General features: G+C 44.8%; 2 protein-coding genes across 3 annotated transcripts; both read left to right on the forward strand.

Moving 5' to 3' along the window:
- Nucleotides 1-59: 59 nt before the first annotated feature.
- On the forward strand, nucleotides 60-4,726 carry sephs3 (selenophosphate synthetase 3). The gene is made up of 8 exons (XM_068332754.1): nucleotides 60-448; nucleotides 1,056-1,159; nucleotides 1,739-1,846; nucleotides 2,004-2,158; nucleotides 2,318-2,408; nucleotides 2,494-2,593; nucleotides 3,501-3,713; nucleotides 3,811-4,726. The coding sequence occupies exons 1-8, from the start codon at nucleotides 169-171 to the stop codon at nucleotides 4,059-4,061; spliced, it is 1,302 nt and encodes a 433-aa protein (XP_068188855.1). The 5' UTR covers nucleotides 60-168; the 3' UTR covers nucleotides 4,062-4,726.
- A 2,737-nt stretch (nucleotides 4,727-7,463) lies between these two features.
- ap4b1 (adaptor related protein complex 4 subunit beta 1) lies at nucleotides 7,464-22,519 on the forward strand. 2 transcript variants are annotated; one of them, XM_068338169.1, is made up of 13 exons: nucleotides 7,464-7,791; nucleotides 8,351-8,575; nucleotides 8,653-8,783; nucleotides 9,806-9,953; nucleotides 10,191-10,476; nucleotides 14,831-14,929; nucleotides 15,068-15,179; nucleotides 16,137-16,220; nucleotides 16,424-16,527; nucleotides 17,023-17,230; nucleotides 17,504-17,818; nucleotides 20,067-20,219; nucleotides 21,658-22,519. In XM_068338169.1, the coding sequence occupies exons 1-13, from the start codon at nucleotides 7,679-7,681 to the stop codon at nucleotides 22,134-22,136; spliced, it is 2,457 nt and encodes an 818-aa protein (XP_068194270.1). In that variant the 5' UTR covers nucleotides 7,464-7,678; the 3' UTR covers nucleotides 22,137-22,519. The 2 variants fall into 2 exon arrangements, with proteins under 2 accessions (XP_068194270.1, XP_068194281.1); XM_068338180.1 differs by having other exon boundaries at nucleotides 17,507-17,818.
- Nucleotides 22,520-24,269: the final 1,750 nt, after the last annotated feature.

Raw genomic sequence — 24,269 nt, forward strand, 5'->3', positions numbered from 1 at the left:
TACATCGAAAATCCCGAGAGGAAGTTGCTCTGGTTTTACTTCCGCTAGCTTTGTCTTTACGCTTACATTTGAAGCGGCGCTCTGAGCGCACGCTCCATTCTTCCTTGCGTCATTTTTTTAGCGGCGAAAGCGTCTGCAGTCCGATCTTGTAGCGGTCTTTAGGCGAGCATGTCAGGCTCCACTTCTCCGCCTCCCGCAGCGGAGGTCTTGGGGACGGAGGAAGGCTGTTTTCCTGTCGGATACAAGCCCTTCAAGCCGGAGGAGCATGGCCTGGAGCGCGGGTTCCGCCTCACAGCCTTCTCGGACCTGAAGGGATGAGGCTGCAAAGTCCCGCAGGAGGCTCTGCTCAAACTCCTGGCGGGACTGGAGCCGGACCGGGCAGGGGACGCGGAGAAGGCCGGGGAACAAACATCGGAGTTTGACCAGCCTTTACCCGGCCCCCGACTAGGTAACGTCATGAATAGAATCGGATTTGGTGCAGCTTTTATTCAAGTCGATTTATTTACAAGAACTCGACAGCTGGTTAGCATAGTGCTGCTAACATGCCAGAATGCTGCAGGTCTTATGGCAGCTCGTTTGAATGAACTACTCAAGTATTATTCTGAGTTATATCCAGATGTTTGTCCTGGTTAATATACCCAATTATGGCTACTAGTTAACTATGTCTGATCAATAAGCCGCGTCTCAAAGGCAAACTAGTTAGCTTAGCCGTGGGGTGACAGAAGAGCACAAGTTGTCTGACCTGTAAAATCACCAACCACAGCGTGACTCAGCAGAATACCTTTTATTACATCAGCGCAAAGTCCATGAGTTTCACAAGGACCTTTTACAAGCTAAACGGACTGACTTCCTGCTCAAATGTCGCCTGCGGCTCCTGCAGTGTCACCAACATGGGAAACTGCACGTTTTATACACTCATGTAATCCTATTAGAAATCAGTTTTAAACACCACCAGCTCAGATGACCCCTGACCTCTTGGACCCCCAGTCACTGACGTCTGATGGGAGGTTACTGTAGAGAACCCTGAGGAGCTGACCCACTGTGTCTTCCTTCAGGTGTGGGGATGGACTGCTGTGTGATTCCTCTCAGACATGGGGGGCTCTCTCTGGTCCAGACCACAGACTTCTTCTACCCCCTGGTGGAGGACCCCTACATGATGGTGAGATGGAGACTCATTGGACAGTATTCAGCCCCATTTATTTGTGTGTGTGTGTGTGTGTGTGTGTGTGTGTGTGTGTGTGTGTGTGTTGGCAAGTTCTGCTATTTATCAGCTGTAACTTTTTATAATCTCAATGGTTCACAGGTTTTATTGTACAACTTATGAGTAGACCCTGTAAACTGTTCCTCATAACGACAGACATTTACAATTGCTGCACCGACCTCAGAAGATGTGGAAGCAGTTTGTGTCGTGATGCTTTTAGCTGACACAGCATCAGAATTTTGGGGGCCTGAAAATGCAAACTAAAAGTTAAATAAATGCAATTTTAAAGTTTTGACTGAATATGATTGAAACATCAACATATAATTACTTTTGATTTTTTTTTGCACACAACTTCTTGTATGAGTGTGGTTGCGCCCAGGTTGACCGTTAGACGGGTCGGTCGGGGTGATGCTAGTGGATCTGAATCTCTAACAATCATCCCTCGTCATGGAACAGCTCTGTGCTTCAAAATGTAACCTTAAAATATTTGAATGTGTTTGTATTTTGACGAGTCGTTGTTCTCTGTGTGTTTCTCAGGGTAGGATAGCGTGTGCTAATGTTCTGAGTGATTTGTACGCCATGGGCATCACAGAGTGTGACAACATGCTGATGCTGTTGAGCGTCAGCCAGAAGATGAACGACAAGGTAACACCATGGCTGTATGTCACGTTGTTGAGGTTGTGTGACTTCTTACTAAATCTGTCTTTTTTTCACGGAAGATTTGAGTCATCAATTTTTTTCCTGATTCCCCACGGACGCCGCTCATGATTTAGTTTGGTCTGTATTTGCTTTCCTGTCACAGGACCGTGAGCGGGTGATGCCGCTGATTATTCAAGGCTTTCGCGATGCAGCAGAGGAGGGAGGGACGTCGGTGACGGGAGGACAAACTGTGATCAACCCGTGGATCATCGTAGGGGGTGTAGCGTCAGTCGTCTGCCAGCCAAACGAGTTCATCATGTGAGTCCTTCAAAGCCTCTGCTTTGACGTGGATTCACGTCTCTGAACTCTGAGATCCAGCTGCGGTGAAAAGATCGCGTTTTAAGTTGACCAGCAGTGAATTAACGTTAAGTTAGGCTATTAAAAACTGAAATGTCTGCCTGTGTTTGTGTGTTTTAGGCCAGACGGTGCGGTACCAGGTGACGTCTTAGTGCTGACCAAACCTCTGGGGACGCAGGTGGCTGTGAACGCTCACCAGTGGTTGGATCAGGTCAGCTGTTTGGTTTGCCGCTCACCGGCCCCGCCCTCCTGTGTTTGATCTTCATGTCCTCTTCCTGGTTTTTCTGTCTCGCCAGCCTGAAAGGTGGAACAAGATCAAGTTGGTTGTCACCAAAGAGGAAGTCGAAGAGGCCTATCAAGAGGCCATGTTCTCCATGGCAACGCTAAACCGCACGGGTACGTTTTAGTCGTCGGGTCGTTAAGTTCTGCAGTCATGATTCTGTAGGAGCTGTTAGTAGGATCAGTCATGGAAGCCGAAGACGATCTGTTAGGTTTGGGTGTTTTGGGGGGAGGGTCATTGAGTGGTGGTCATTACCTCATTGGCTGCCAGCACTTTGTACTAGTCGATCTCCTGCAGTTGACTTCCCTCGATGACATTTATCTGCGTTTTCTTTCTGTCCTTGACCGATCCCATGATGCTTCACTCAGAGCAACTTCTCCGTCTTCCTCTGATTCGCCATCGTCTGTTCTGTAACTGGATCAGTCGTCATGACGATAAATTCCATATAGATACATTAGAAGCCTGATTTTCACTGGCAGTTATTACTAGCAGGTATGGGGAGCTGCAGACCGACCACATGTCTACAGCGTTCAGTCTCCCATGATTCCATTGCAGGGTGTCTTTATTCAGGTGATGCCAGCTGCTCTCCCTCCTGAGGTGAGGCGATCTGATGTTTGACATCCGTGCTACAAAGATGTAGAATGGATTGAAGCAGAGGACACATTATAGACGTGTAGACTGTGTGAAGTTGGAACAACGCAATTGCCCCATGAAGAGGCACTTGTGTTGTTCCAGGAGGGAGCCTGGCTTGCATCACGGAGAGTAAAAACTTTGAATTGCTTTGAATTGAGTTCCTCTTTGAATCCAATCATGCTCATGATTGCAAATTGCTGAATGTGCAGCCGTGAATTTGCGTATTTCTTTTTCAAATACACTGACTTTAACATCAGTGCCACACCAGCCAGAACCTCACCGTCACTGGTTCACGGCTGATCGTGGTTCTTTGCTGTTGCTATGACGCCGTGTGAAGGGTGTTAATGGACCTCGAGTGTTTTCTGCTCACCTTCACCTTCTCGTCTGCAGCGGCAGGACTGATGCACAAGTTCCAAGCTCACGCTGCCACCGACGTCACAGGTTTCGGGTTGTTGGGTCACGCCAACAACTTGGCAGCGCAGCAACAAAACGAGGTGGCGTTCGTCATCCACAACTTACCAATCATAGCCAAGATGGCGGCCATCAGTAAAGCCTGCGGAAACGTGTTCAACCTCGTTAATGGCACGTCGCCAGAGACTTCAGGTATGGGATCCCAGAAGTTCACGTAGCTGAATATTTACCCAACAGGTTGGTGAAATGTTTCTGAACGAGTTCTAACCCCCCCTCCCCTCCCCTTCAGGTGGGTTACTGGTGTGTCTGCCCAGGGAACAGGCAGCCAAGTTTTGCTCGGAGATGAAAAGCCAGAACTCTGGAGGTGGAGGTCAGGGGGCCGCGGGCGGAGCGTGGATTATAGGAATCGTGGAGAAGGGTGACCGCCGCGCGAGGATCATCGAAAAGCCGCGTATCATCGAGGTTCCACCACGAGGAAGTCAGGCAGCGAGTCAGGACAACAACGTCACCAGCCCGGCTATCAGCACCAACTTCTCCTAGATGCTGCGTCTGCGCTGGCTTCGGTTCTGTTTGTGTGTTGGTTTACGCCCCTCCCCCAACCCCCCCTTGTGTTAAAATGCTGAGAGCACAAAGACAAAAATCTTGCCTATCACTGTCTTGGAATTAAACTTCGATTCTGGGCCTTATGCTCTTTCTCAATCCTGATGGACAAATTTTACGCTTCAGCAGCTATAAGAGAAAACATTCCAAATCATTCGTACCAGCAAAACAACAAAAAAAAAAAGGAAAAGTGTGTGTAAGTGTGTGTGTTTGAACTTTTATCATGTGACTGGGATGCTTCGTTTCGGGTTTCTTGGTGACATGTTGTGGAAGTGGGTGATGTCATTGTGTCCCACTGGTGAATGTAGCAGAAACGGTTCATCCATGGCAGCGCCTGGTTCCGCCCACACAGACCACAGGAAGGCTTGAGCAGCTTCCTCTGGATGGGCTGGGTGGTGATCAGAATGCCCCCGTTTCGTCAGCTGATTGGCTGCCAGCACCGAGTCCCTCCCCTCCAATTTATGAAGCTCTACCCAGAAAACCCCGACCATCCGGGGCCGGGTGGGGCGGATGTTTGCCTTTGGATCGGGGTCGGACTCGGATTGCTTGGCGTCCAAATCTGTAGATTTCCTGCTATTCACAATCAATAAAGCCATCTTCAACTCACACAAGCGTACTGTCTTGGTTTTGCTGAATGTTTGCTTTGTCCTCTTCTTCTGTGACAAATCTTGGTGAGTTCTTCACAGAGCGAACATTCTGGATGAGATGTCACAGCAGGACATCTCATCCAGACACCTTCCTGTAGAAGTGAAGCAGGCGTTATGATGACACTTTCCGTCACTTGAGACACATGCTGTTGAGTAATTCTACACACGTAGCTGGCTTGTTCTTTATTGAGCTCTGAAACCCATATGTTAATCATTTAAACCGAGAACAGCTCCAAGATAAATGCAGAGGCTTGTGTCGGGAAGGGCATCCGTCGTAAAACTTTTGCCAAATCAAACGTGAATCAAACCTACGACTTCCATATTGGATCGGTCGAGGCCCGGGTTAACAACAAACGCCATTGGTGCTGTTGACCTACAGGGTGCCGATGGAAATTGGACAACTGTTGGTCGAAGAAGGAGAGGAGGGAAGTGTGCCTGTAGGAATAGAGAGAAGAGGAACGCCAAGAGTATAGGACTGAGAGTAGGGATGTTGAATGTTGGAACTATGACAGGAAAATGTAGAGAGTTGGTTGACATGATGTCAGCCTTCATTTTGTCAGCCATCACCAGTCAGCCCATTGATTCATATGCTGCCCTTAAAGTTATAATAAATTACAACAGAAGAAATCTTTGGTGTTTCCATGTGCCTGACCGCACAGCCATAGTGTTCGTCAAAGCCCTCGTAATCAGCCCATCTGCAACAACTCTGTCCCTGAGAAGTATTTGATAGTGGCAGAGAAGTATGTTAGAGCGGTGCAGGACATGTATGAGGACTGTAAGACAGTGGTGAGGTGTGCTGTAGGTGTGACAGAGGAGTTCAAGGTAGAGGTGGGACTGTATCAGGGATCAGCTCTGAGCCCCTTCTTGTTGCTATGGTGATGGACAGGCTGACAGACGAGGTTAGACAGGAATCTCCATGGACTATGATGTTTGCAGATGACATTGTGATCTGCAGTGAGAGCAGGGAACAGGTGGAGGAGAAGCTAGAGAGGTGGAGGTTTGTCCTGGAAAGGAGAGGAATGAAGGTTAGCCGCAGTAAGACAGAGTACATGTGTGTGAATGAGAGGGACCCAAGTGGAAGAGTGATGTTACAGGGAGAAGAGATCAAGAAGGTGGAGGATTTTAAGTTCTTAGGGTCAACAGTCCAGAGCAATGGAGAGTGTGGAAAAGAGGTGAAGAAGCGTGTCCAGGCAGGATGGAACGGGTGGAGGAAAGTGTCAGGTGTGATGTGTGATAGAAGAGTTTCAGCTAAAATTAAAGTAAAGGTGTACAAAACTGTGGTGAGACCAGCGATGTTGTTTGGTCTAGAGACAGTGTCACTGAGGAAAAGACAGGAGATAGAGCTGGAGGTAGCAGAGATGAAGATGCTGAGGTTCTCTCTGGGAGTGACCAGGATGGATAGGATCAGGAATGAGTACATCAGAGTGACAGCACATGTTAGAGGTTTTGGAGATAAAGTCAGAGAGGCCAGACTGAGATGGTTTGGACATGTCAAGAGGAGAGATAGTGAATATATTGGTAGAAGGATGCTGAGTTTTGAACTGCCAGGCAGGAGGCCTGGAGGAAGACCAAAGAGGAGGTTTATGGATGTAGTGAAAGAGGACATGAAGGTAGTTGGTGTGAGAGAAGAGGATGTAGAAGACAGAGTTAGACGGAGGCAATTGATTCGCTGTGCTGACCCCTGAAAGGAAAAGCCGAAAGGAAAAGAAGATCCATACAAGAAGCAGTGTTTCCTTTTGAAATGGAAATTTCCAAAAAAATTTAAATTTTAACATGTTGAAGAACACCCATTCGATTTTAGCCTTTCACACTTTTCGTTGGTTCAGCTGATGTTTTAGTTGAAATCATGAGAAAATATGTTCCACACAATGGCAGGCTAGGCTGCTTCTGTTTATTCCCCGGCAGAAGGCTGGCTTTTTAAAAAGTAATCCTTCGTTTTAAAAAAAAATAACTGGTGACATCTCTGTGCTGCACTCCACATCCATCAAAAAAAATAACCAACCCCTCGCATTAAATTAGTCGATGTAAGAGATACCTAAAGTGGATTTTTTGTTAACATCACTGCTAATGTGCCCACATCTGTTTAACAAGTTAAGATCTATATTAAGTTTTCATAGCAGTGACAACAATGTACAGTAATTTCCTCCGGGATTAATAAAGTATCTATCTATCTATCTATCTATCTATCTATCTATCTATCTATCTATCTATCTATCTATCTATCTATCTATCTATCTATCTATCTATCTATCTATCTATCTATCTATCTATCTATCTATCTATCTATCTATCTATCTATCTATCTATCTATCTATCTATCTATCTATCTATCTATCTATCTATCTATCTATCTATCTATCTATCTATCTATCTATCTATCTATCTATCTATCTATCTATCTATCTATCTATCTATCTATCTATCTATCTATCTATCTATCTATCTATCTATCTATCTATCTATCTATCTATCTATCTATCTATCTATCTATCTATCTATCTATCTATCTATCTATCTATCTATCTATCTATCTATCTATCTATCTATCTATCTATCTATTCTCTCTTGTGGTGGTTGGTCAGTCTTCTGATGCTGTTCCAGTTTCACCCGGCAGGGGGCAACAGGGAGCCGCAAGCGGCTGTCTGGAGACGCTGGAAGCAGAAGAAGAAACGCGTCACTTCCCGGTGTAAACAATCCAGTCGTGGAAGGGTTGTTTCAAGTGGAACTGGCGTCTTTTAAAGAGTTGGAATGAGTCGATGTGGACTTTTTTTTTTTTCTCACTAAATAGAGTTTTCTTTTTCCTTTTGGTCTCATCATTTTTTACTGAAGTGGTTTTAACGCTTGTTCTGTTCGCCTCCGTGGACTCATGTTAGTTAGCTTAGCCCCGGTGTGATTCTGTCTGTGGACGTCATGCCGTACCTGAGCAGTGAGGACACGGTGAAGGAGCTGAGGAAGACTCTGGCCAACCCCAGCGTCCAGTCCGACCCGCTCCGCTACAGGAACGCCGTCCTGAGAGTCATCAGGTGGGTCACCGGCAGACAGATGGTAAGACAGGTAGATGGAGAGTCAGGTGGTCAGACAGGTAGATGGAGAGTCAGGTGGTAAGACAGGTAGATGGAGACTCAGGTGGTAAGACAGGTAGATGGAGAGTCAGGTGGTCAGACAGGTAGATGGAGAGTCAGGTGGTAAGACAGGTAGATGGAGAGTCAGGTGGTAAGACAGGTAGATGGAGACTCAGGTGGTAAGACAGGTAGATGGAGAGTCAGGTGGTCAGACAGGTAGATGGAGAGTCAGGTGGTAAGACAGGTAGATGGAGAGTCAGGTGGTAAGACAGGTAGATGGAGACTCAGGTGGTAAGACAGGTAGATGGAGAGTCAGGTGGTCAGACAGGTAGATGGAGAGTCAGGTGGTAAGACAGGTAGATGGAGAGTCAGGTGGTAAGACAGGTAGATGGAGAGTCAGGTGGTAAGACAGGTAGTCAGATGTACAGAGAGACATGAAGGAGGTCAGACAGATGAGCAGACAGACATTCAGATGGTCAAACAGTGACGTCATCATCCCTTAACCCTCTCCTCCCCCCAGGGCGCTGTCTCAGGGGGTGGACGTGTCGGGTCTGTTCAGTGAGATGGTGAAGGCCTGCGCCACCGTGGACGTGGTGCAGAAGAAGCTGGTGTACGTCTTCCTGTGCTGCTACGCGGCGCTGCACCCAGAGTTGTCCCTGCTGGTGGTCAACACCCTGAGGAAAGACTGTCAGGACTCCAACCCCATGGTGCGCAGCCTGGCGCTGAGGAACATGAGTAACTTGAGGTGAGAGCTGTGCCCAACACGCTGCCACACCCACCCGGCAGCAGCAGGGGGGGGGTAACACCCTGTGTCTGTCCCAGGTTACCCGGTCTGCTGGAGTACGTGGAGCAGCCTGTGGTCGCCGGACTGAGGGACAAGGCAGCTTGTGTGCGACGGGTCGCCGTGCTGGGCTGCGCCAAAATCCACAACCTCCAACCCAACCGAGACGTCGGTACGTGGACCAATCAGATCGCTTTAGGTTTGGGGCTCGGAAACATTTTTCACATGCTTTGGGGAGTTCCATCATGAGAAATGATGTTATAAAAGTTACAGATCAATTATACTAATTTAACTAAAACATGGATCCTTTTAATATAATTAACACGTTTCCTATTAAGAGGAAAGTATTTCTAAGTATTAGAACAATAAATGTATGACAGGTATTTGATATTTTTCAAGTTTTTCAGCACATGAATGACAAACCCCCTCAGAGCAGACATGAGAAAATGATTGTAGTTTTAACACAGCAAGTTAAAAATGTGCAAATTGTATATTATTCAATTTTATTTTACCTCATGTTAACAAGTAAACTTGAATCCATAGTTTCAGACACTGTAAATATCACCGGCAAGTTTATTTGTCTCCCGTTCCTCTTTAAATGTTTGAGACCCAAAATGAACAGTTTTCATGGAATGACCCAACTATTTTCCTGTCTTCATCATTGTTGTAATAAAGTTTAAACAACAGGAGTGTAGCACATGTCCTAAACAAAAACCTCGATTCCCTTGTTGATCCCGTAATCTTTATGGTGGACAATTTTGCGCACAAATGAGTGGAAATATTCAAGTGAATATATATCAAGTGAAACTGAAGCTCTTAAGTCAGGAACCTGGGTCCAGCTGGAGACGACGAAGGCTTTATGGTGTCCTGCTTTTAAAACGCATCAACGCTCAGATGACACCTTTTTTAATCACAGCATTAACAGACAAACTCTAACCTCTGATGGGGAAACTCGCCGTCTGCACCATCAAAATGTCAAAAGTAGATCTGCTCCAATGTCCATGTGGTATTTCATCAAATGTTGTTGAAACTAGTAAAAAAACCCAAATAATAATAATTAAGTAAATACCTGTTGTTTATTTTTCTTTTGACGTTTAAAGCTCACTCACTTTTTGGAAGCCCAGAACGATTTCAGAACGATTTCAGAATCCTGTGTCAGAATGTTTCAGCAGTGATCCCTCTTGAATCCTCCAGATGCTGCGGTGGTGAACGAGCTCTACAGTCTGCTCAGGGACCCAGACCCCGTGGTCATGGTGAACTGCCTCCGAGCTCTGGAGGAGATCCTGAAGGAGGAGGGAGGAGTTGCTATCAACAAACCGATAGCCCATCACCTCCTCAACAGGTTGGCCCAGAGTCACAACATCAGAAAAGAGTGTTGCTGGAAAACTGCTGAAAACGAGCAGATGGAAAGATGAAACAAAAAGCACATTACTCGGCCAGCAAAGGGGATGAAAATGACACGATGACCTTGACCTTTGTTTTTTGGTTTTGTTTTTATCTTCAGGTGACTACATTAATATATGTGCGCTCTGTGCATGTGTGTGTGTGTGTGTGTGTGTGTGTGTGTGTGTGGTCCCAGGTTGAAGGAGTGTGATGTTTGGGGTCAGTGCGAGGTGCTGAGCGTCCTGCGGCGCTACCAGCCTCAGTCAGAGGAGGAGCTGTTTGACATCCTGTCCCTGCTGGACGCCTCCCTGGTCAGTTCCCACCCCCCGGTCATGGCGGCGACCCTCAGACTCTTCCTCAGCCTCTGCTCTGGCTTGCCTGCTGTCAGTGTCGCCGCCCTGGAGCGAGTGCGTGGGCCGCTGCTGGCGGCATGTGGGAGCACGTCCAGAGAGCTGAGGTTCGCTGCCCTGTGCCACCTACAGGTCAGTGGGTTGATGGGCTTGAATGGAGATGCAATAAACAATCCAGAGTCGCTGTCTATGACACAGTGGAAATGTAATTCCAGGGCTCTCCACAGGGGGGGGGGCTGTGGTTAAGTGTTTGTTCAGTCAGCTACCTGTCAGAAGGTCATTGGTTTGATTCCCAGGTCCTGCACCTCAGACTGCTCCCAGGTGGCACATCGGATGCCACCGCTGTGAATGTGTGTGTGAATGCTGGTTTGTGTGGTGTAAAAGCCCTTTTGAGCGGTCAGTCAGACAGTAACACTACTGTCAGGGTTAGCATCCCTTAACCTCTCATATTAATTTGCTAACCTGTAATAAATTTTTTTTTTTTAAATGTTAATTTTATTTTTATACACTGTTATAATCCCCGAAGGGAAATTAAGAACATTAATAAAGTAGGATTAATATCAGTGTCACAGGATATGGTGTAAAGGTTAATTTCCTTCTGAAATATTGACACAGCTGCACAAATATTTAAGGTGTTTCTTTATCGCTCTCAGCTGACCCGCCGTCGGCGTTCTGCCGTGTGGGACTTATTCTAGATGTATGAACATGATGGAGATTTTGCTCCAGAGCAGTGTTTGAGGACCGTTTTATTTCCAGCTTTAGATAAATGTGCTCAAGGTGGAAGTTGCTTTTTATAATTGAAACCTGTTTTTCTGCTGTATTGTGTAACTCTATCACTGTAGTGTTGCTATGGGGTCATCAAACATATTTCATGTTGAGAAACGGCATAGTGTTAGCATGAAATGAAAATGGATAGTCGTATTCTCTACATTTCATGACTTTTTTTGAGAAGAAGCTTTATGATCACCTGCATTAATTCAGCGTTCAATGTTGCCACCCCTCTCTTGGGTCTGGCCTTGGTGTGGCGAGTGGGCTTGTGTGTTCCAGTGACCCTGGAGAGCGATACAGGAGTTTGCTCTTGGTAGGGTCACCCATGGCGGGCAGGTCTCCAGGGTAGGTTCCAGACAAACGAATACCCCAGCGTGTCGGCACGCTGTAACCCACCCAGGAGAAACTCCTTGGTTACGAAACCGACCAGAAGTACGGGCTCTGGGAAGTAAAATGGCAAGGCAATGCCAAACCATCTGGAATGGCCCCAAGAGACGGACAGGCCTCTGTGGCGTGACCTATCCAAAAGCCCTCCGTAAGTCTGAGCTAAAGACCGTTGTCGGTCCGCTTTCTCCGCCAACACATAAGACGACAGTAATGGTTGCCTATGCTCCCAACTGATGTCACTGATGAGGACACGAAAGATGCCTTCTTTGACCGACACCACCAGGCTGTTGGCCAAACATCACAACATGACATCACCATTATCCTCACTGAATGCTAGTGCTGCTCTTTTCCAGCAGTGATCGGTCCACAGGCTCACCCGTCAGCACAACTTTTGTTGACAGGCTTACAAACGACAACGATCACCGCCTTCTCCTTCTCTGCCACCACAACAACCTCTGCGTTGCTGACACCTGGTTTCCCCAGAAACAGATCCATCACTGAACATGGTACAGCCCAGATGGCAAAACCAGGAAAGCGTTGGACCACGTCCTTATCTCCCGACGCTAAAAGTCGCTTGTCATCAACTGCCGTGTGTACAGAGGAGCAGAGCTTGGCAATACTGACCAGCGCCTGCTGGTGGCCCAGGTTAAGGTAAAACCGAGCCAACCAGCACACCAAGACTCAACCTCGCCTGGACTCCTCCCTACTCCAAACATCGCCAATGAGTTCAGTTGCTCCATCCGCCGCACCTTCGATACCCCGGCCACCGACAAAGTGACAGACTGGCAGACCCTCAAGGATTGTGCCATCCGGTCAGCTCTTAGTGTCCTTGGATGCTCTCCATCCTCCCCCCAATAAGCCTTGGATATCGGACAGGACGCTCCACATCATCGACCGGCAGCACCAGCGCGACCTGACCGGGTACCGGCGACTGGATTACCAGCGCAATGTGGCCATAGCTGAAGACAGGAGTTCTAGCAAGCAGAAGCTGACCTAGAGTCTGCAGTCGTTAGCTGGGATAGGCTGCAGCTACCCGCAACTGCGGATGAAACGGTAAGAAGACAAATGAATGAATGAATGATATAATGCAGTCTTGGTTCAAAAGGATGTGTGCAATCATTTTCAACATGTTTTAATAAACATCAAACCAGTCAGGCCCTCAGCTTGAAGCAAATTTGTTTTTTGTCCAGCCCAGAGCATCTTTCCAGGCTGCAAAACGTCGCACCCACTGGTTTAGTTATGTCCTCTGCCTTCCTCCAACAAGAACCATCCTTTTTGACCCAAAGGCCGCAGACTGGAAAAGACCTCGAGACAAGCCCCGCACCTGATGGCGTCATTGCGTTCGACCTCCGACGACAGGGAGTCGCTGTGGAAGATGCAGAGCAGCTGGCACATGACCGCCATCGCTGGACAAAACTGGCTCATCTGGTTGGCTCAACGTACAAAGACTGGACTCCCCCCTCCCTTCCGCAAGAGCCCTACTGACAATGTGGTGGAATTTTTTCTGTGTCTGACTCATTCCTGAATGAAAAGTGGGACGCCTACAGAAAATAGTTTGTTTTACGACCTGAAGAACAGGTGTAGCAACTGTTCTGACCAACAATGGGTTTGGCCACTCGGCCAGCTGTGCATGCCGACCTCATGTTTCACATGCTGGAACAAATGAGATCCAAGCAGTGTTCACCTTCGCCTGAGATTTCCATTTAATGCAAACTTCAGCTCAAAGGCAAATTTATCATATGATCTTGATATCATATGAAAACTGCCCTGAGCTACGGACATACAAACACGGCAGCGTGCAGCCAATACATTTCCAATGAAATTTCCCAATTGCACATGTAGGATCGAACAGTCGTTACAGCTGTCTTCATCCTTTCAGTTGGCGTCTCCCACTGTGCAGTCATTATTGGTTTTGTTATTTATGAGACAGAGTGAATAAGATGATTTTTGGGATAAAACAACCACTGGAGGGAGATGAACAGTCTTCACCGTGAGCTTTTAGGTATTCATTCAGCCCATCTGAATTTCATGTAGAAGGAGTCCTCTTAACAATGCTGGATGCAGGCACAGAGCAAGTTATTAAAATCCATCCAGCTTGTCTATTAGCATTATTTTACTACTGACTGAATTCATTCTTTCATTTTCTCAACCGCTTGCACGGGTCACGGGGCGCTTAAGCCTATCCCAGCTTGTCTTAGGGCGTGAGGCAAGGAAACTCTGGGCGCGACGCCAGTGCACTGCAAGCTACATATAGACACACACACACACACACACACACATTCCTACGGCCAATTTGGGAGAATGCCAGATCCAACCAAACTGTCAGTTTGAAGGTCACGAAAGATAGACAGCGCTCACAATCAGCTCCAGCTTCTTTGTTGAGACAAACATAATAAAGATAAATGACTGCCCTTTGAAACAATACTGCTCAGTTACCACTTATTGCCACAGCTGTTAATTGTTCAAATTCTGAAAGTTCTGAAAGAGTGTCAGACGTGCAACACACATTGGGGCAGTTCCCTTTCACCTGTGCGTTCATTTGAACTGACATCATACACTTCAAATTTGGAGTTACTGGTTTTGTGATTGGTAAAGACATAACTCTAGCTGTTTAACTTGAAAAGCAAGAGGCACACGTGGTTGTAAGTAGGACAAAAGTTTTTTGACTCTTATAGTTCTGAAAAGTACCCAAGCAGCTTTGCATCCCTTATTCAATCCTCGTATTCCAAACTGTCTTTCATTTGACTTCGAGTTCTTTTCTGGTCGACACCAGAATAAAATTAAAAACCAATACAAAACTAGCGCCCTAACTGGGAGAAACTCAACCTTCATTGCAATGTGGTACATTCCAACAAATGGAAGATTGTAGACAGAAAGACATACAAAAACCAACCAAACATTAATGCCGAAATGGTGACATCCAACACTGATGTTAAGCAGGTGGGCAGGTTTGAAACATTGGGCAATCCAAATCCAGAAAAAAAAATTCAAAAAACCAGAATAAAGTCCAGGTATCAAGCAAACTCTAATAATCAAATGTACTTACAAAGAAGATGGGAGCACTGGAAAAACACTTGAAACAAGGGAGACTGGAACACAACAATCTCACAGTTGGGTCCATGTGGAAACAGTCAGGCTGTCATAGAAGAGGGGATATAAAAGGAAAGACCCAAGAATGGTTCATCTGAACTGTGAACGCGGACGAAAACGGGAGCCATTTTTGTACAGTATTGTTTTATACGTAGTTGCTCAGATTCTCAGTGAAAATGAGCTTGTTGTGTATTTGCGTTTTTCCAAGTTGAGACATGAAGTCTTGAATTTTGACTCCTAGTTGCTGCTGCGTTCCCTCCCTGGCCTACTGAGAGCCCACTACAAACGATTCTTCTGCGGCTACACTGACCCGGCGTACATCAAGCAGAGGAAGATGGAGGTGATGCCGTTTGTATTTTCTTGAGTCAGCGGTTTTTCATCATTTATTTATATTTTATAAATCAATCTACAAACATTTTATGTACTTGCTGTTATATATCCAGATTCCACAATATTAGCAGAGCTGTTGTGTTTGCAGGTGCTGGTGGAGCTGGTCAATGATGAGAACGTGTTGATTCTTCTGGATGAGCTGAAGGGATACTGCACCGACGTCAACACCAACACGGCCCAGGCTGCTATCTCAGCTATAGGTACACACTCGCATTTAGAAGTGGAATGTTCTATTTGCTGTCGTGAGAGAAGACCGCTTGAGAGGAAAGGTGAAGGATGCATGGAACAAGACCCCACACCGCTGCTGTCACGTTTGGTCTTTTTTGTTTGTTTGTTTGTTTTGGTGGAGGAAGAGAACGCTCACACGATGTAATGACGTCAGTGTTACATCATTCATTGTATGCCTGTCTTACTTCACATCATGGAAACAAAGGAACATACTATGTTACATTTAGTGTGCCGAGGAAGAGTTCTGTTAAATAAGGCGAAGGTGATGTCAGGCAAAGTGAAGTTACATCTTTGTGGTGTATCACTGGTTCAGCCAGATTTTTCTCTGCCTCTGTAAAAGCAGGTGGAGCAACAAGTTTTGTTTTGGCTTCTGTACATCTGTGTGTGTGGGTTTGTGGGTTTGTGATTGGCCTCATGTGGCCCAGGGCTTTAAAGTTCTGATTGGTACTCATCACTGATGGGATGTGATTGGATGAACTTATACACCAGTAATGAGGAAACTATTCATTACTTGACCTGAAGTACATTTCTGCCATCTGTACCATTTATCCACAGAGCAAAACATCTTTAATGTTTTCAGTCAAAGCAATCAAATATATTTATAGTGCTACTTTAAATATATTTACTGTGTATATTTATGTTCTCTAATGTGAAATGAACCTTTCAGTTCGTTCCAGTTTCAGGCCAATTTTCAAACCCTGTTCCCCTTTTTCATTCCATCCGTCCATTCATCCATCCGGGCAGGTCGACATACGAGCAAAAATCCGAGTCGTGCTTTCGGGACACCGCCACTAGTTAGTGGATGGATACCAAATCAGCTGAGATCGGATCTCATTCTTGCTGGTGGAATTCTCGCTTCTGTGTTCTTATGACTGACTTGTGAAAATTTCAGTCTGGTTATTTATGTCCTTGACCTTTATTGGATGCAGGTCGTATTGGACGGAGTTATAGCGACAAATGTTTGGAGATACTAACTGGACTGCTCTCACTCAAGCAGGAGCACATCACTTCAGGTATGCATCTGCACATGACTTTTAATTTCTTTTCAAAGTCCTGGTTTTGTTACGAATGTTTCTCCTGTGGGTGTTAGAAATAAGAAATGGATTTCCCCGGTGTGGGGTTAAGAATGGCTGTCATGTCATCTTACTTTCATATCAAATCCAGGGAAGGCGTTTCCATGTGATCTGTCTGACACTCTCTCCCTTCTCCCCCTCAGCCGTGCTCCAGACAATGCGAGACCTCGGTTCAGTGTGTCCTCAGTATAACAATACTGTGTGTTTGGCTCTTAAGGGCTGCAAGGAGGTGCTATCAGATAGCCAGGTTAGTCTCTGGCTAGCATCCCTGCTACATACACGCTGCCTGAGAGCATCTAGTGGTCACTGATATTCTGTTAGCGTTTACATTTAGTCGCTCAAAATCTCTTACACAGTTCAGGATCACATAGCTTAATTGTTTGGACTACAATAGTTCTTTTTGGGCTACAGGTACAATGACATATTCATTAAGGTATGACGGTTCATTTGTGTTGATGGATTTGTAGATAACATCACCAAGGGTGGGTGTGGTTGCAGTGATGTCTTTACTGCCCCTATAGTCAGTGTTTCTTGTCAAAACACAGATCGGCAGGAAATTCCCACGCTTGCAGAAACTGTTCAAGACCGTCGTTTCCGTCAGTGTGTTCGCTGCAGCACTCAGCTCTCATGAATGATCAGAATAACAGCATGGAACTGTTAGCATGAGTGATTAGTGTCTCCACATCAGCTACTATAGGACCTCCAGGGCCTTTAAATGGATTCCCTCCTGTCTTCTCAATAGGGCAGGCAGTCTTTGCTGTGGCTGCTGGGAGTGTATGGACAGAAAGTCTCCAGCGCCCCCTACACGCTGGAGGTCTTCATTGATGGAGTTAGGAGCGAGACCTCGCCAGGAGTCAAGATGGAGCTGCTGACGACCGCCATGAGGCTGTTTTTGAACCGACCCGCTGAGACACAAGACATGCTTGGAAGACTGTTGCACTACTGCATTGGTGTGTGTCAGAAGCAGAGTCAGCTTCATCGGACAAGTTTGAGCAGGGAATTAAGTCCGCTTTACCTTGCTGGCAATGTATGAGGTGTTGGGAATTTGAAGTTAACTAACAATGGAGTAAAGGTGAAAATGAGGTGCAATGAGGTACAGGTTGTATGCAGGTGTATAAACTGGAGAATGCAAGAATGGCAGTTTGTGTATGTCTGTGTGTGAGCAGGTGTGAGTGTGTGACAAGTAGAAAAAAGGTGACATTGTGCCCACTTTTGTGTTCCAGAAGAGGAGACAGACATGTCCATTCGTGACCAGGCCCTCCTCTACTACCGCCTGCTGCATTGTGGGATAGATGAGACAAGAACGGTTCTCCAGGTTCGAAGGTCAGACCCTTTGCTGGGTGTTCTGATTGGCCAGCCTGTGGAGCCCATCAGCCGCTGGGCATGGAGGTTCAATACACTGGAGACTTTGGAGGAGAGCTCTGCAGAGACTGAGTCAACCAACAGAAGAAGCTCTGAACACGTGACCTTTTACCCCAGGTCCAACCCTGGCCTCTCAGACACACTGAACTTTCACAAGTTCGAGGTCGTCCCTTTGGGTGAGTGTATTTCTGTGGTGTTTTGCATTCAGTGACTCGTCCTATATTGAATCTGTTTTTGTAACGCCACGAGATGTCAGTCACATCTCGCAGTCTTGTGACAGTAACCAGAACAGGAACAGTATCACCTGCTTCTGCCCACCATCTGCAGTTGCATAGATTCTATCTATGGTCAATCTTAGGTGTCATTGGGAATGAATGTACAACAAGAAGCGCCAAACATGGTATGCACCCCGCTTTTGAGCAAAAAGCCCATTTAAAGCCATTGTACTTTTCAGGGTCATGAGGGAGGTCAGTCAGTTTTTCAGAGATGTCAGGAATGGCGATATGATCCAGTTCTTACTGATCCTGATCAGGAACGCCTTTGGGAACTGAAATGACCTTGAAATAGGTTCAAACCACCTGGATTTGCTCCAATCAAATCTGGTGGTTTTCTGCCTCACCCAGTCATCCACCTGAATGTGTGGGGTGCCTGCGTTTGGTTTTTGATTCAAGTTGTCTGTGACCTCCAGTCAGAAAATTAGTCCAGAATTATTCAGCTGGGAGAAATATTCAGAGATTTCTCCTGTGGTGCTGGATTTTCCTGCAAATCTCCAATTAGTCTTTCATTGAGTTATGGCTTGTCTTTTGCATTTTTTGCATGTTGTAGTATGATGGAGCCCTCCGGCAATCGCAAATGCTGGAGATGTTGGTGAAGACACTGATTAAAATGAGCTGGAGAGTCGGCAGTGTCTTGTTTATGGTTCTGTTGTCCCTGGAAGGAAACAGCAAAAATGGGTTTGTAAGCTACATGAAGAGGAACGCAGAAACATGCATTTTATTATGAAAAACACATTTTTCAGGTCTCCACATATACATAAGGGTTCCTCCCTAACCCTACAAAGTCCTAGAATCTGGTAAACAAACAATAAATATTTGGAATTTTAGGAATTCACGGCCCAGACAGAATCAAAACGATCGGATTTACTAGAGCGCCGTTTGTGATGTCACAAGCAGGGGGTGATCGACCAATCCTGAGTCATATTTGATTGTCTACCTGGATATGGGTGTGGTCATCCCTGAGTTGGAGTTCGTTCAGGCTACGGTAGCGTTGTGTGGTCACGACCTGGCTCAGAGCTACACACTGAAAGTTCCTCCTTAAGCTGTTGAAGTCAGCTAGCGTTTGGCTAACTAGTTAGTGTGTGGTGTGTGTCCGGTAAAGGCGTATCCTCCTCATAGCGAACCCAGCTGCGTGTATCCAAAGCAACTACACCGCACATTAACATACAGCCTCCAAACTGAACCCCATTGGTCAAGTGGGAATTTGCTTTTGTTCTAGATCTTCATGGCTCAAGTGTCCTTATTACGTCCCGCTTTCAAAGCGGTGATGTCATTGTCAGTGTCCGTGTGTTAGTCCGTTCTTTCGTATGTCCGCCAAATATCTTTGCAATTGTTACAGATAGAAAGATGAAACAAAAAGCAGATTACTCGGGCAGCACAGGGGATGAAAATGAGATGATGACCTTGACCTTGAGAAAAGTAGGTCAAGGTCAAATTTCAACTTTTGTACACTCAGGAAGTGGATAACATAGAAAGACGAGGGAGAAGACCAGTGTAAGACCAAAGATCACAGCTAGTGCTTTGATCTACCTATGCACTTTGATGCAGCTTTGATCTATGGTCAAAGACCTACCCTGGAAGTAGGTCTGGGTAAGTCGCGGGATAATGCCTTGTTGTTTCTGAGAGGGTGTCGGTAAGATGAATTGTTCGTAATTTGTCATTTATTAAAGTTCAATCTATAATCATCTTTTGAGGTCATTTAAATGTCATTCCTACTCTAAATACTAAACCTCTATTTCCTAAGACTGACTAGAAACAATAACAAGACATTAAAACGACTCCGAATAAATGAATACTGTCGTTCCGTAATGTAACTAACATCTTTACCTCTGCTCCGGGGGTGTAGAGGCTAAGCCAGGCTTTATTCCATTAAGTTTCCCTTTGAACTTGACCAATAGTTAACATCAAATCGCAAAATACTCAGCTTTCAGCGGTCAAAAAACTGTTAATGCTTCCGGGTAGAAACGTAACCCCACCAACATTGACGACCCCGTCAATAATTAAAAACAATAAGAAATAACGGGCAGGTTGTGACAGTTTTCTTACAGGAGGTCTATAGTCTACATTGTCGGCACCAACTTTCAACCTCACCTGATTTGGCTGTGTCTGTCTTTCTCCTATTTTATCTATTTTGTATTTCCACATCCAGGCTTGGACAGTGCCAGTCGGTGTCCAGACCCCTCTGCTGATGCCCCAGGCTCCAGCCTGGCCACCCCCCTCAGTTTGTCCCTCTCTCCACCTGTCAGTCCAGAAGATTTTGAGCGCCTGTGGCTACAACAACATTCTTTGCATTCTGAACAAGGTAATACTTTAAATGTCTGGATGTTGCGTCACAGTACCTTGACATGAAAGCTGTTGAGAGCTGAAGTGTTTCCTGGTATGAATGCTCATTTCCATAAGTTAGGATTTTTAAGTTTTGCAGATTTCATGATGGAAGTGTATTGCTCAGTGATGACGCTTGAATTGAGTCTGTTGTAAACACTTAATTCCGTCTGGTTTGCATTTGTTCCATTTCTAATTATTTGCTGTACCTGAGCTGTTTACAGTTGAATAAAAACTGGAACAATGTGGTTTTTCTAAAACTGTTGACCAGTGGTGTGTAGTTTTGTTTCCTATCATGAAGGTGTAGTTGTCACTCATTACATTTAAACTGCATTAATAATCTTTGCTACTCTTCCAATTACAGAGGTATTTTTCTATGGCACTTTTCTAAATGCTACTTAACTACATTCATTTTCAGGCCCTTTTTATTCATTGAATTTTATTTATTACTATATTCTGTCATGGTTGTATGTACAAACCGCTGTTGTCACAAAGGAACTTCCTCCAAAGGATTCATAAGCTATTTATTTGATACTCATTCTTCTACTATTTCAAATCCTACTACTACCGTATTTATTCGAGTATAACGTGCACACGTGTATAACGCGCATCCCTAATTTTCGATTAAAAATCAGTATAAAATTTTGTTTCACTTTTTCTCGGCTCAGACAAAGCATTGTAAGTGCCAAACATTGTTAAACACGTGCGTCCATGATAAAAATAATTTATTGACAACGTAAACTATGAACACAATACCGAAATAAAATTAACAATATTTACCGGTATTTAAAATCCTTCAAAGTCCGATTCATCATCAGATACACCAGCAATGCTTACCGGTAACTCACGTTTCAGTGTGGCCGAGGCGAGGAAAGGAAATGAAGAGACAAGGCGTAGCTAATAAAATGCTAATCAATAATCAAATATCATACGTCACAGCGGATAATAAGAATTCTCAGAAATGACACCATCCGACAAGGTCTGCTGATGAGGCATTTGATTATTGAATACCATTTCCTTAGATACGCCTCGCCTCTGCAGGAGTGATGCGCATGAGCCATCATGAATTACCGGTATTTATTTTAGATCGCCCACGCAAATGATTTGGATACTGTTACTAAAAATCGACCATGGACGTTTTGTGGGTCGAGAGAAGTGGTTGCATTCAATGTTTTGCGATTGTGGTCAGCGATATCTGCGACCAATAAGTCATTGCGCAAATAATACTGTATACTAATACATCTAAGCGTGTCACCCCAGTCCTCGTTTTTAAACGCGCACCCAAACTTTGAGTTCTTTTTTAGGTAGAAAATTTTGCGCGTTATACTCGAATAAATATGGTACATCTGCTACAGATGTAGTGGTAGGATTAATGTCACTTGACTGATGTCTGGGTTTTACTCATTTCTTGTTTCTAGGTGCTGAGAACAGGGAGCAGGAGGACGAGCTGAACCTGCAGGAATGGGTCCAAAGCCCTGCTGTACCCGATTGTTCACCGCAGAGCCTTCAGGCAGCAATGCAGCTGGTCAATATCCAGACTCTGGCTTTTACACCTCCACACACACTCCCCTGGCGGGTTTACCTGTACACACACACCCATCACACGCAAACTGAAAACAATCCCCACAGCACGCTCATACTGGGAGAGCTGTTGTATAGTGGAGAGGCCAATCAGAGAGAAGAGCTGAAGAAAAGCGGCTGTGGCTCAGGGATGAACGTGGAGGGTGGGGAAGAGGATGTAGATCACAAGCAGAGGAGAGACTCAGCAAAAAGAGAGAGAGGAGAGCAGGTGGTGAAAGTGACATTAAAGCAACGACCAGGAGACATCAAAGCTCTGAAGGACTTCCTGACTATCCTGACCACCGTCCTGCAGACACTCTCCTCAGAGAGAACTTAACCAGGCAGCACAATCTTATCGAAAACACATCGTCGTAATCGCTGGAGGTTCTTACACACCTTGCTTCACTCCATAACATTACTGGAAGGCTCCAGTAGCATAAGGGAAACCCACAAGCGTCCCACGTGTACAGGAAGCAAATAAGTAGTGATAAGTGGAGCTTACTGATGTGAGGTGATTTACAGAAGAACGTCACTTCAGAAAAGAAACAGATCTGCTTATGGCCTTTCAACTCCATTAACCTTTTTGTCATAGTAACAGTAAGAATAAAGATAATATTCAACATGTTTACCTCAGAGTCCATCAGGATGAAATGTTCCTGACTTTTCATGAAAAAACACAAATTTGACTTGTGATAATAAAGCCTCTGGATTTCTTGTGCAGTTTATGAACTGTGTGTGTTTTTGCCAAGTCATCACATATGTTGCTGAAGGCTATGGAGTTCCTTCATTCCAGGCTTCTAGTGATTCTGTGAGTGTGAACTGAAGTCATGCAGGTTTGGCATCATGACATCAAAGAATGAGATCATTACCATTAAGTCAGGGAGCAATCAAATCATTTCAAGTCAATGTCCAAACATAATGTGAGTACAACTATAATAGAGTACTTTTAAGTTGTTCACATGAAATAGACCTAATAGTTTCATTTTTTACTTTAAATAGAAAATATTTTAAATGTCTGCAGCTACAATATAAGGTTTATGTGGAGTTACGTACTTTCGTGTTTAATCAGATGGTCATGGACATAAAATCATGATCACAGGGGGACCTGGATGGACCAAAACGCTCATCTCACCAGTTTGGTCGAACCCTACACACTGCACCAGACCCCATCCACCTCCATGGGAGGAAAGTGGGCTTCCAGGTTCACTACTTGTAAGAGAGGATGAAGAACTGTTTCTATATTTTAAAAAAACAACTTCCATCTGGCTCCCTGCTGTTTGTCATCAAACATCATGGATGCTCAGACTCAGAACATTAGAACCACATTAGAACCTTAAACTTCAGGAAGTGCGGACTCCACCAGACCTCTGGAGGTTTGCTGTGGTGTCTGGCATCTAGAAGCAAATCCTGTAGGTCCTGTAAGTGAGGCAGGTTGTCCATCACTCACATGTTCAGCTCATTCATTCATTCATTCATTCATTCATTCATTCATTCGTTTTCTGAACTGCTTTTGTGGGTCACGGGGGTTGCTGGAGCCTATCCCAGCGAACTTACGGGCATGAGGCCTTTCCAGTTCATCTCATCAGGAATCAATTAGATTGATATCTTGGGAACTTAGAACCCAAGTCAACACGCTGAGGTCACTATTATTCCAGTTGACTTGGTTGATCCTCCTTGTATCTCACCTCTGCTCCCTTCACTAGTCACCTTCTACTTTACTGGTTCAGCTTTTGTTGTCATGACAGGAAACAGTGTGTTGTCACACAAAACAGACATGCAATTCATGCCTCAAGGCTTAAAACTTGGTTCACTTCTGTTTTCTACATTCATGAAGAACTCCCTGTCACTTTGCTCCGAAGGTGTTCAACTCCACACAGATGACATAGTAATACACGTATATAAAAAATAATGGATTATTGATTCAGTCAGCTGAAGCTAATGTAACAAAATCAACTCACAAACTATAAGATTTGGAACTTTTGGAACTATAAGATTTGGAACTTCTCAAGGTGTTAATAATGTAATAGTGATATACTTTACATTTTTTATACACATTTTTATACACATTTTATATATATATATATATATATATATATATATATATATATATATATATATATATATATATATATATATATATATATATACAGACCCTTTCCAAAAAATTAGAATGTCATGGAAAAGTTTAATTCCATTCAGAAAGTTAAGCTTTCATATATTATAGGTTCATGGCCCACAATTTTAACAATTTCAGGTATGTATTTGTTTATTTTTACATAATTTTGGCTTCCAGCTCATAAAACCCATGAAAACAGGATTTCATAAAATTAAAATACTGTGAAGAAATCATCAGGGCATGAATGTTTTAAACTGAGTGTCACACACTAATCATCTACTAAACTCAAAGCACATGCACAGGTTTCCCCAGGTGTTGTTTAATTGCTTTGGCTTGGTTCAATTGTCTCAGTTC

This window comes from Antennarius striatus, chromosome 2 (assembly GCF_040054535.1).
Source record: "Antennarius striatus isolate MH-2024 chromosome 2, ASM4005453v1, whole genome shotgun sequence".
In the NCBI taxonomy this organism is placed as follows: Eukaryota; Metazoa; Chordata; class Actinopteri; order Lophiiformes; family Antennariidae; genus Antennarius; species Antennarius striatus.

Excerpts from the sequence above, each read along its gene's own strand:
- ap4b1 (XM_068338169.1), top strand. The coding sequence starts at position 7,679 with ATGCCGTACCTGAGCAGTGAGGACACGGTGAAGGAGCTGAGGAAGACT. Across the intron at positions 16,221-16,423 it reads GCAGGAGCACATCACTTCAG|CCGTGCTCCAGACAATGCGA; the intron begins GTATGCATCTGC and ends TCTCCCCCTCAG. Across the intron at positions 17,819-20,066 it reads GTTCGAGGTCGTCCCTTTGG|GCTTGGACAGTGCCAGTCGG; the intron begins GTGAGTGTATTT and ends TTCCACATCCAG.